General features: G+C 42.6%; 1 protein-coding gene across 13 annotated transcripts in view; it reads right to left on the reverse strand.

Moving 5' to 3' along the window:
• Positions 1 to 12716, reverse strand: part of STAU2 (staufen double-stranded RNA binding protein 2) — a 223369-nt gene that overhangs the window by 126718 nt on the left and 83935 nt on the right. For all 13 annotated transcript variants that reach the window (XM_036338537.1, XM_036338536.1, XM_036338535.1 and 10 more), the window contains 2 exons: positions 11834 to 11965; positions 4460 to 4520 (listed from right to left, as the gene is read on the reverse strand). In XM_036338537.1, the coding sequence (XP_036194430.1) occupies positions 4460 to 4520; positions 11834 to 11965 (193 nt within the window). The remainder of the gene's footprint in view (positions 1 to 4459; positions 4521 to 11833; positions 11966 to 12716) is intronic.

Raw genomic sequence — 12716 nt, forward strand, 5'->3', positions numbered from 1 at the left:
AGTCATAAAACACCATCTCTCTAGACCAGCTGATGAATAATTATCTATTAATCTGTTATCTTAAAAGCACAATCCTTACCCAACAAGGATAAACTATGTACAGGTTCTATATACCATGCACAGCATGGGGGGAGCATGCACACGACCTTTGTAATGTCGGGTCACTGGGACCAGGCAGCCACTGGCGACGAGATGCACAGAGTTTAATACCATACAGATATGACACAAAAGTGACAGAAGTGCTGGTAAGTCAACTACGGTACTAAAAAGGCCAGTAAGAACTCTACTCCATCCCAAAAGTATTTGTCTTGGGTCATCTCTAATGAACCTAGAAGAGTCAGCATATTTCACAGGGGCTAAATAAAACTTTTAAAAGGTTAACGGAAAAAATATTTATGTGAAAAATGCCTCCAAATAATCTTTTAGTGGGTGGATTCGGCACATACCAGTGAATACCTTTGAGCTCTGTCCAATTTTGAATTAAGCTAGAGTTCACCTTTGAGAAACAATGAACCTGTTTTTAAGTAAAACTCGGTATTAATAAGAAACAGGGAATGTGAATACAAAAAAAAAGATATTATCAACTGAACTATATCTAAGTATTTTACAAAGTTTTCCATGAGCCGTCAGTAGATCTTTAAAACGCGTAATCTTTTCTAAAAAGTCGTTCGTCATTCATCTGTAAAAACCTAGCTTTTTATGTGTATGCCAAGCGTTAAATTGCCCCGCGCTGGATTTAACACGAGCCTCACATTACAGGGCGACGTGCTCTTGCCCTTCAACATGACTATGACAGTGACTCACAAGGGGAAAAACACACTGCGAACAGCCTGCCTCCAACTGCAATCCGGGCCGATGAGGAGAGCCTGGGAAGCCGGCAAACATTAGGTTCATGCTTTAAATCTGCAGGCAATCAAGGCAGGAACCAGGCTATGTAATCACAATCACTTGCAAGACCATTTCAACTATTTTTCAGCTGTAATTGTTAGCAGTTTCTTAGGACTGTAATCTTTAAAATAATATCTTCCACCAAAAAAATAATAATGTCTCCCACTTCAAAAATTAAATGCACATGGACACGAACTTTGTCTACTTGGAGTTAGGTACCAGCTGTGCCACGTTAAAACTCTCTTCTTTCCCCTTTCTAATTCTGCCTTCCTTTCTTTTTTCTTAACTTTTGTACACTGTAGTTCCATGTTAATTTCATATTTATCCAAATAATGGCTGGCTAAATATTTTATCTCATCAACTATAATCTGTGCAGGAAGGTAGAGTTTCACAAAGAAAACAAAGTGAAGAGCCTCTTTATGATGCCATTTTGTGTTTTATAAAGTAGTATGTTACCTTTTCAGATGTTATTCAAGGAAAGCTCCTCTTTTTACAGAGATTAAAGAGTCTCAACATTTAAACTGCTATGCACAACTCTCAACAGAGCACACGGAGTAACAAGACGCACAGGGAGATGCCGGGGGTCAGACACGCGGTCAGCGAGGCAGCTGCCCGGCAATCTCAAGTTCCTGTCTCCCCCCTCACCTCCCCTCCCCACCCACGTGCCATCCTGAGAGGGTCCTGCTCTCCCACCTGCTGCAAAACACGAGCACAGGTGTTCTGCACAGAAACCACTGAGGGCAAACTGTCAAACTCCGGGAACTAAGAGAATTTACCCTAAATGTTACCATCATACATGAATTTAAACTGAATTTAGGTAATGGATTCATCACTTGAGGGATCAGTTCCTAAGAAGAGACCGACCTTTTCCTAGTGCTATCTTTAAGGAGCTGCGAGCTGGCTCCAGAGGACTTGGGGCGGTGTGTGTATGTGTGTGTGTGGGGGGGGGGGGGGGGGAGGCTCATTCCGAGTGGCAACCTGAGGTGGGGACCACTCAGTGCTCACAGGAAGGACCCTGGGGTCAGCTTTCTCACCCCTCACAGTTGGGAAGGGGTGAGGGATCGTCCTCCTTTCAAATTCTCAGTGTGAACCGCTGTAGCCCAGAGGAAGTCCTGAAGTGCGTACAGTATGATAAAGCTGTAAGCTGACTTCGACTAGCTTTATCACATCTAAGGCTATATCGAAAGCAAATCTTTTATGCACTCTTACACATTTCTGATCTCTGAACCTCACTGCCTCTTTGATCCCTCTCCTCCCACTTGCAAAGGAGTTTCCAGATCTGTTAGCAAGATAAAAATCAACAAACAGTCCTAACCAGTTTGGCTCAGTGGATAGAGCGACAGCCTGCGGATTCAAGGGTCCCAGGTTTGATTCGGGTCAAGGGCATGTACCTTGGTTTCGGGCACATCCCCAGTAGGGAGTGTGCAGGAGGCAGCTGATCGATGTTTCTAACTCTCTATCCCTCTTCCTTCCTCTCTGTAAAAAAATCAATAAAATATATTAACCAAAAAAAAAAAATCAACAAACAGCCCTAGCCGGTTTGGCTCAGTGGATAGAGCATCGGCCTGGAGACTGAAGGGTCTCGGGTTCGATTCTGGTCAGGGGCAATGCCTGGGTTGTGGGCTCAATCCCCAGTGTGGGGCGTGCAGGAGGCAGCCAATCAATGATTCTCTCTCATCATTGATGTTTCTATCTCTCTCTCCCTCTCCTTTCCTCTCTGAAATCAATAAAAAATAAAAAAATATATTTTTTAAAAAAGTAAAATCAATTTAATGCTTCTTACATTGCCTTACCAAGTAATTATAAACCTATATATTCAAACATCAAAGGAATTAAACTCTCTGAGAATCCTGAACTCATTCCATTTTTTCTTTGGGGTACATGCTAAGCTATCACATCCATCATCCTTATACATATAGATCAAAGGCTCAGAGTCCTATTAAATTACTTCAAGTATTCCCAGAAAAGAACTCATGAATAACATTACGTCACTGAAATATTCTTTTCAAGAAGCTAGTTTTGATGACCCAAAAATTCAGTTCTTATAAGCATGTTTTGATGAGTTTGTTACTAATTTCATTATACATCAAGAGATGAGCTGCTAACATCAAAGAATAAATTATGGCAATTTACACATTGTCGTTTATAACCTTATCCAGAGGTTATAAGGGAGAAAACTAGGGTTGGAAACGAGATGGTTTGACTCCACTGGCCCTTCCCTTCAATAGGGTCTGCATTGGCTGGTGTTTTGTTTTACTGATATAGTAAAATGGTCACTTCAGTGGAAATAGATGCTATTTAGGAGAGGTGAGGAGGAAGTTAAAGATAAATGTCTCTGTTTGCAATGCATAACAGCCTGATCACATAAATAAACTGAAGTGGATTTCTAAGCATATGATAATACTATAATTAGAAGGCAATTATGAGCAATTGTATTCTTACATTTCTGATAATTCAATCAGTGACTTATTAAAAATTCTAATGACTCGGCACAACATGAAAAATGCTTATTGCAATGTTAAATGAAAACAACACAGTACAAACTTTCATTTATGTTATAGATGAAATCTATCATCCATATCTACTTTCCCACAATGCATGAGGAAGATCTAAATGGAGATACGGCTGTGGCTGACTCAGAACTTAAGCCACCACGAAGTGAGTGTTTAGGGCATCATTCTTCGCATTAAAGTAAGACAGGGAAACATTCTGATTTTAATTACTAAATAGTCTTAACAATTGTTCTTTAATTGTTAACAACTGTTCTTAAATTAAAATCCTGATGTACCGTCACATTAGCAATACAGAAATCATAAATACTATTTGATGTGGTGGAAATAAAGAACTCTTCACAGAGATCTAAGAAAAAGTAGAGCAAACTCTCCCCTAAAAAGATGTAAAATTATTGTACATTCATTTTACTAAATAATTATCCTCGGTCTTAAAAACCATGAACAGCACAGCCCTCAGGTCATTGTATCAGAACAGGAACACTCTAAATCAGCGGTCGCCAACCGGTGGTCTGCGGACCACTGGTGGTCCGTGAGGTCTGAAAGGTTGGCGACCGCTGCTCTAAATGATTGTAATCTGTATTTTGAACAAGGATCATACAGAGGATTTTGCCATTTGTGTGGACTTAATCTATTTTAATTAATAAAAGTGAATAATTTTTCACATAAAAAATTACAATTATGTAAAAATTTGTGTTTACCTAAAAAAAATTACAACTTTGAAAACAGCCGATTTTAGAGTATAATGAGCTTGTAGATAATTGCTTTTCTTTTTTTAAAATTCTTTCATACTATAATTATGCTGCAATAAAACAACTTAAAACGTCATCACTATGAGTTAAATGGTACACCGTCTGCAAAGCTTAACCATGTTAAGAATATGAGCGCCTGTGTCTTCTAGCAATTCCAGAAAAGCAAACAGCACGACTTCCTCGTATCCCCCCTGCAACACTAATCATGGCATGGTGAGCCCAGACAGACCCAATAAATACCCAGTGACCTACGAGTCACTGAACCAGCCACGAACACTCAGCGTAGTTAGCATAAAAGTGAAAACTTACTGTTATTGGTTGGTTCGGGAAAACCAGCCTTCGGACCACTCCATCCTTTGTTTTCCCCTGTCTGAAAGATTAAATCAATCATTAAAATCCAGAGAGACGGACTTATTCCAAAAGCAAAATGTTAAGTCATCAATGAAGCAAGGCCAAAGGTCTCTCACACAGCCGTTCTGTGATTCTCTCCATCTCGGACCCCAGGACTGTGGACCCAAGAGGAACTAACTGGAACAGCATTATCCACCCCTTTCCTACATTCAAGCCTGTTTCTTATGTCTGGTTCTGCCTTTATCTTCACCCACACTTACAATTTACATCATCAAGAAAGCCATGTTCAGTGCATTATATACAACAGCAGCTCTATCTAGGTGGTTGAAAAGTAAACCAATCCTTATCAAATAATAAACAATAATCATCATGACAAGTGCTAAAGAGACTAAAGGAGCTTCTTTATCTTTCCTGAGGTCAAACCACAATAGAAATATTACTATGTCTGTTCCGGAACAGTCCTAGGACAAGGATCACCAAAATACTGCCAATGACACACACACACACAAAATGGAAAACTAAGCCCTAACTTGGAGTGAAACTTGTAATATCCTGACTGTCGCCAGGCGATGTGACATATATCTGGTATAAACTCAGAGTCCGAAGTAGTATTTCGTCAAATTAATCAGTGACATGAACAGGTTACGTTCTCTTCTGCGGAGCTGGCGTTGTTGGTACCAGGTACTCCGGGAGAGAAAAGGCACATTTGCTCTTCTAATCAGCATTTTATACTTGCTGTCTGATGTCAAAGATCAAAGGGATACATTAAATCCGGATATAAATAAAAATACAATCCTAGCACATAGCTTGCCACTGTAAGAGGATGGAGGAGGAGTACATGTGCGTAAAAATGCGGTGTGTGCTGGTGGGGAGGCTGGGAGACTGTGAAGTGCGAGACGAGGTGGCAGAACAAGGGCCGCTGATGGAGGGGAGTGGGAAGTTGGAGGAAAGTGTCCACAGTAGGGAGTAAGTCACTTCAGGAGGGAAGGAACCGGCTGATTGGAAGAATGCAGACTCTCAGACATTTAAGGGCCTGGTTAAAGGTGGTGATAATAAATTTAGCACTTCATGCAACCTTTCTTGCTTGCTTTTTTTTAAATTTGATCTCACGCCGAAACCGGTTTGGCTCAGTGGATAGAGCGTCAGCCTGCGGACTGAAGGGTCCCAGGTTCGATTCCGGTCAAGGGCATGTACCTGGGTTGCGGGCGCATCCCCGGTGGGGGGTGTGCAGGAGGCAGCTGATCGATGTTTCTCTCTCATCGATGTTTCTGACTCTCTATCTCTCTCCCTTTCTCTCTGTAAAAAAATCAATAAAATATATTTAAAAAAAAAAATTTGATCTCAGAAAGGGAGAGAGGATGGGAAAGAGAGAAAAAAAACATCGATGTGAGAGAGAGATACATCAACCGGTTGCCTCCCATATATGCCCAGATTGGAGATGGAACCCACAACCTAGGTATGTGCCCTGACCGGGAATCAAACCAGCAACCTTCTAGGGCACAGACGACGCTCCAACCCAGCAGTCGCCAACCTTGTGGATCTCGCGGACCACCGGTTGGCGACCGCTGCCAACCACCTGAGTTACCTGGCCAGGGCCATGCCACCTTTCTTAATTTCTCTCCTTCTACTAATAACAAAGGTTATTTAAATATTCGATTATATTCCCTACACCTAGTTTTTCACCTTCAACTGAATACCAAGTCTACTGTTCTCTCATTTCTACTCCAACACTCTAATGAAACTGTTTTTGTAAGGTTTAGACTTAAACACAACAGTGACCACAGTGCCCTGGGCGGTCCCGGGTCTGTCTCTTCAACAGTGTTTGGACGGAACATGCCCAGGGACACCCCTTCCTACAGCCTCGACCACTCTCCTGGGTCTTATCCAGTCACCCCCTCAGACCCCCTCCAAGACCAGCCAACACACCCTGTGTTTTTCTACCTTAACTCCTTACTGATGAACCACGAGCTCCCAAATTCGGCAGCATTATTCCACCGAGGTGGAGGCTGCGCCTGCTGCCTGGCAGCCTGCATCTGTGGCCGCCCACACCTCCCTCCCTCTGGGCTTCTATTTCCACCCCGACGATGTGGCTCTCAAGGGCATGGGCCACTTCTTCCGTGAGCTGGCAGAGAAGAAGCGCATGGGTGCTGAGCATCTCTTAAAGATGCAAAACTGTCCTGGCTGGTTTTGCTCAGTGGATAGAGCATCGGCCTGCGAACTGAAGATCCCAGTCTCTATTCCAGTCAAGGACACATGCCCGAGTTATGGGCTCAATTCTGAGTAGAGGGTGTGCAGGAGGCAGCAAATCAATGATTCTCTCTCATCATTGATGTTTCTATCTCTTTCCCCCTCTCCCTTCCTCTCTGAAATTAATAAAAATATATTTAAAGATACAAACCAGCGCGGTGGCCGCATTCTCTCCAGGACGTGCTGAAGCCTCCCCAAGATGAGTGAGCAAAACTCAGGACCCTATGGAAGCCTCCATGGCCTTGGAGAGGAACCTGACCCAGGCCCTTTGGAGCCGCAGGCCTGGTTCTGTCCGCGCAGACCCTCAGCTCTGTGACTTCCTGCAGAGCCACTTCCGGGGGAGCAGGTGAAACTCATCAAGAAGATGGGCGACACCTGCCTCCCCTCCGCAGGCTGCGGGCCCCCAGGCTGGGCTGGGCAAGTAGCTCTTCGAAAGGTTCACGCTCAAGCACGACTAGGAACTCTGGAGCACAGAGGCCTTTGAAGGCCCCTCTGAATCCCGTGGTGTCTGGCTTTTGCCTGAGCCTCTCGCCAAAACCCCGAGCGATTTTTTAACCACCCTGGAGCCCTCTCCCATGCACTGGACCAAATGGAAACAATAAAGCTTCTTGCAGCAAAAAAACAAACCAAACAAAACACAACACAGTGCACATGAGGAGGAATCTCTCTCTCAAAACATCCCTAAATCAATAATCCAATAACCTATAATTCTCTCTCCCTCTCTTCTCTCCACCCCCTGCCCCAAGACTATGAAAGAAGAGGAAGGTCAAAGTCTGGAACCTGGAAGGCAGGTGATCAGGCTGTACCTAGCATAGCAGATGTCAGGAGGCTGACGGCAAACCTGCAGAGGGAGGAGCCAGCAAAGAGCTCTGAGCAAGGACACTGATGGGTATGCGGGACCCCAGGAAGCCTCTAGAATTCGGAGCACACCAGCTACCTCTTTTTTAAAAATATTTTTAATTTATTTTTCAGAGAGAGAGGAAGGGAGAGGGAGAAAGGGAAGCATCGATGTGAGAGCTGAACCTCAATCGGCTGCCTCCTGCATCCCCCTACCGGGATCCAACCTGGGACCTTTCGGTGCACAGGGAAGACACCCAACTGGCCTGAAAACAGGATTGTTGGAAGTCGTTCAAGGCCTATGAAATCTCCAGGCCACCTCACTAACCCCAAGCAGATTTCCTAGGAGGTTTCTCTTAGGCTAAAACAGAGACACGGATAGGGGTGAAATGGATACCCCAACAGGGCAGATAAAGAGATGGAGATTGAGGTTACATCCCAGAAAGCAAGATCACCAGCTCCCTTCCTCATTTGGGCCTTAGAAGACAGCAGCCAGGCTTCTAACTCAAAAGGAATGGCAAAAAAAATACAGGGAAGAGACTAAAACTTCAAAAAAAAGGTTTAAAAAATCCTCAGAGACATGAAAGGTTATTATACCCATTAAACAAGAAGAGGAGGCTATAAAAAGAAATATTCTAGAAATGAGGAAGAGCTCTGGGACATCAAAAATATAAGAGCCAAAGTAAAAAATGTCAAAGGAGGGCAGAAGACAAAATCGATGAAATCTCCTAGAAAATAGAACAAATGATATAGAAATAGAAAAGAGGAAGGAAGGGAGGGAGGGAAAAAGGGAGGGGGAGGGAAGGAGAGAGGGAAGGAAGGAGGGATCAGAAGGTCATCCATAAGACTAACAGATATCACAAAAGGAAATAATAGCAAAAATGGAAAAAAAGAAATTATCAGACATAATATGAGAAACTTCCCAGTTTAAAATTATATGCATTTCTAGACTAAAACCCAAGCACTCAAAACACTTTATTAAAGAATACGCACATATCATCCATAAAATTTCAGAGCCCCTGGGAGAAGAAAAACTGGAAAGACATCAAGAGGGAGGAGAAGAAATGTGGAAGTTTCATATACAGGCTGCAGAATCAGAGGGCAGTGGGGTTTCAAGAGTGATGCTGGGAGGTAGAACACATTGGTGCGATGCCTTCAAAAGCCTGTGACAAAATCATTCCCATTTTAGAATTGTATCTCAGAAAAATGCTGCAAACCAAGCATGTAGGGAATGTAAAGGTACTTCAGACCTATGAGATCTCAAAACATTTCTCATATATTCATCAGAAGGCTACTGAGAGTATGTGCTCCATCAAAACAGGGAAGTAAGTAAAGACCAAAGAAAACTGTCCAGGAAACAGGCAACACAGGAGGAAGGCAAAAGGGAATTTCTGGCTAATGGTGCCAACTCTTTCCTAGTCATTCTCTACTCCTCCCTCTTCCCATGTCCCCAGGCATGTTACCTGCCACTGAAGTCTACCTCCGACACTTCAAAAATACCTCTGGTTCCGAAACCGGTTTGGCTCAGTGGATAGAGCGTCGGCCTGCGGACTGAGGGGTCCCAGGTTCAATTCCGGTCAAGGGCATGTACCTTGGTCGTGGGCACATCCTCAGTAGGGGGTGTGCAGGAGGCAGCTGATCGATGTTTCTCTCTCATCAATGTTTCTAACTCTCTCTCTCCCTTCCTCTCTGTAAAAAATCAATAAAATATATTTTTTAAAAAAAATACCTCTGGTGCCACCCTAACCAGTTTGGCTCAGTGGATAGAGCGTCGGCCTGCGGACTGAAGGGTCCCAGGTTCGATTCCGGTCAAGGGCATGTACCTTGGTCGTGGGCACATCCTCAGTAGGGGGTGTGCAGGAGGCAGCTGGTCGATGTTTCTAACTCTCTATCCCTCTCCCTTCCTCTCTGTAAAAAAATCAATAAAATATATTATTTTTAAAAAATACCTCTGGTGCCTTTCCCCTTCTCTCCACCACCACTGCCTTAGTCCAGACCCCCAGTACCTCTGACGTAGCAACTCTGCTACTCAGCCTGCCCAAATCCATTCACTCCTTTATTTATAGGATTGTCTTTTTTAATTTTATTTTTATTTCAGAGAGGAAAGGAGAGAGAAAGAGAGAGAAGTAGAAACATCAACGATGAGAAAGAATCATTGATCGGATGCCTCCTGCACACCCCGTACTGGGGATGGAGCCCCAAACCCGGGCATGTGCCCTGACTGGGAACAGAACCGTGACCTTCTGATTCATAGGTCAATGTTCAACCACTGAGTCACACTGGCTAAGGCTTATAGGATTGTCTTTTGAAGAATACAAACCAGATCATGTGACCTTCATGTTCAAATCTTACATGAACAATTCTCCAAGAGCTTTACTTCCCATGAAAACAGTGGCTTCGGCTATTCCTGACTTTCCAGATACATCTTCGCGTTCTCTAGGTTCCAGGACACTGTAATGTTTGTTCCATGACTAAAGCGCCTCACCCCTACATGTGCTGATCAGTTCCCTGAGTGCAGGGATCAAGTTTCAGGCATCGTGTCTTCGGTTGGAAGTTTCTGGCATGTAGTGGGTGTGATGGTTAATTTTATGTGTCAACTTGTCTGGGCTACGGTATCCAGGTACTTGGTCCAACATTATCCTGGGTGCTTCTGGGAGGGTGTTCGGGAGAGACTTACATTTAAAAGAATTGAACTCTGAGTGAAGCAGATTGCTCCTCATCCTGTGGGTGGGTCTCATCGAAAGAAAGGCTGGCCTCCCGGGAACAGGAGCGAACTCGCCAGCAGAAACCTCTGCATTGGAGTTGCAACACCTTCTGAGTCTCCAGCAGAACCAGCCTCCCCATCAGACCTTGTACTCGCCAAGCCGCCAACAAGGCATGGCAATTCCTTACAATGGGTCTCCATGTGTGGTGCACATCTACATGTATGTACATACATGTGTGTGCATACACATATGTACACAAGTATATACATGCACATATCCTGTTGGCTCTATGGAGAACCTGACTAATACTACAGTGGGTATGCAAAAAAATGTGTCTTAAAATAATGACATTAATGCTGGTTTTTGTTCTGTTTTGTTTTTACTTAACTTCCAAATAAATGTCTGAGATTTATTTTGACATATTTTTATAAATCACTCACCAAGTTTAAGTAAATATAAATGTGTTAAGTTAAAACAACATATACACAACATAAGAACTATAGAAACTTGAACACATGTTAGGTTTCATGTTACAAAAATTTTAAAGGAAGAAAAAGCATGGACTACCCAGGTTATAAAAACAGAATTAAAATCTCTAGCGATACCACACAGACAAATAATTTTTTAATCGCTCAAAATAATTGCCCACATATTCACAGTTGCCTTAAAAAGACAAGTACACCTAAATGTTTAATAGACGATTTTGTTTCTATTCAGACTTCAGGCGTGTGTTTCTGCAGAAACTGAAATTTCTCTGAAACAGAATCCTTATGCGAGAAAATGGTGGGGGAAAAGTATGCTGTTTTTGGTAGAAATGATTATTAAGCCTGCTTTGTGAATTTTTGTATAAATAAAGTGTCCATAACAATTTCTACACATGCAAAGATAAAATGAAATCAAGCCAGTTCTTGCCAAGTTATCTGCCAAGTCCTGAATTCGGGGTCCCCTACCTCCCTTGCAACAGGGGCAGGTGTTAATGATGTCATTCACTGCGCAGAAGAAATAGGGGACCATGAACACAAGTCTTGGCAGAAAATAAACACCCTCTGAGTTTACCTTTACATTTAAAGTAAATAGAAAAACTAGTTTATAGAGTGTCTGTCCAATATAGTTCCTGCCCTAAAGGGATAACCCAGGATCTTTATTTCCAGTGTTTTCAGCTGCATTTCAGAAATAAAAGCCAACAACCTCGGTTCTTAAAAATGGGGCACAAATTAAAACTGTCTACATGGCAAAACCCAGGAGTCAGTAAGCTAAAAATGACTCAGTTGGTATTATACAAAATACATACAGCCACACAACAGATTTTTAGTATTTGCTAACTGTAAGATTAGAATTAAGACTTCATGTTGACACCCTAAACAGATGTGATATTGTAACTGGGAATCTATCTTTTAAGTTGGAGAGTACTGCCTTAGGAAAGTTAAAACTGGAGGTCTACGTTAACACCACTGCCGACATTACTTAGAGTCAAGGAACACTGGTACGGAATTTGTTCATCACTTTGATATTCTGACAGAACAGGACTGTACTTAGCGCTCACCTTGTCAAGTTGATCTTGAAGACTAGTGGATGCTTTATAACCGAGTTGTAACAGCATTGCTTCCGCGGCATTCTTTTTGGCTATCTTTTTATTCGGTCCTGTTCCAGTAGCAACTTCATTGCCTACCTTGACCTGGTAAGATTAAAGTAAGAAATCAGTAAGAGTTGCTTTGATAAACAGGCTCGACTTAACACCACAAAGCACTGTATTCTGCTCTGTAGCATTCAAAAATACAAAGTTCAGTCCACAATAAAAACAACTAAGATAAGATCCCATTTATGTGCTATATAGATAAGCGAAAATAAACATGGAGAAAAATATGGTTCTCAAAATGTCAATGGAAATTATCTTAGGATAACAGAATCTTAGAAGATTTTTACTTCCTTACATATTTCTGTATTATTTCATTTTTTAAAACAATAAACCTGTATTATTTATACAAACAGAAAAATAAAATTCATATAATAGAGTATATGTTGGCTCTCAGTACAGTTAGTATTCTTTATTTAAATTAATAAACTAGGGCTAAAATTCACGTTGGAGTGCTTGCTAGCTACAAGATAGGCCAGCTACGTAAGAAGCTTCCTTTACTGCTCTGAGTGTCCAAAGACTGGCCAACGGAAATGGAAGCAAAAAATCAATGAGCAGCAAAACATGCTTCGCCTGTCGTCACATGCTGTGTACACATCCCTCACTCTGATTCAGTTCTTCTGCGGTTCATCCCTGCTTCTCACTTACCCACCGGCCTGCCCTCTGGCTCCAGGCCCTGCTCAGGGACATGCTGCTCCCTCCCTGGCACTCACCTTGGATCTCTGTCTGTCAGCTTTGCTTCTGACCTACTCTGATGCCTTCAAGACTTCCTCTAGAACAGATGCTGCCAGAG

This window comes from Myotis myotis, unplaced genomic scaffold, assembly GCF_014108235.1.
Source record: "Myotis myotis isolate mMyoMyo1 unplaced genomic scaffold, mMyoMyo1.p scaffold_m19_p_16, whole genome shotgun sequence".
Classification (NCBI taxonomy): domain Eukaryota; kingdom Metazoa; phylum Chordata; class Mammalia; order Chiroptera; family Vespertilionidae; genus Myotis; species Myotis myotis.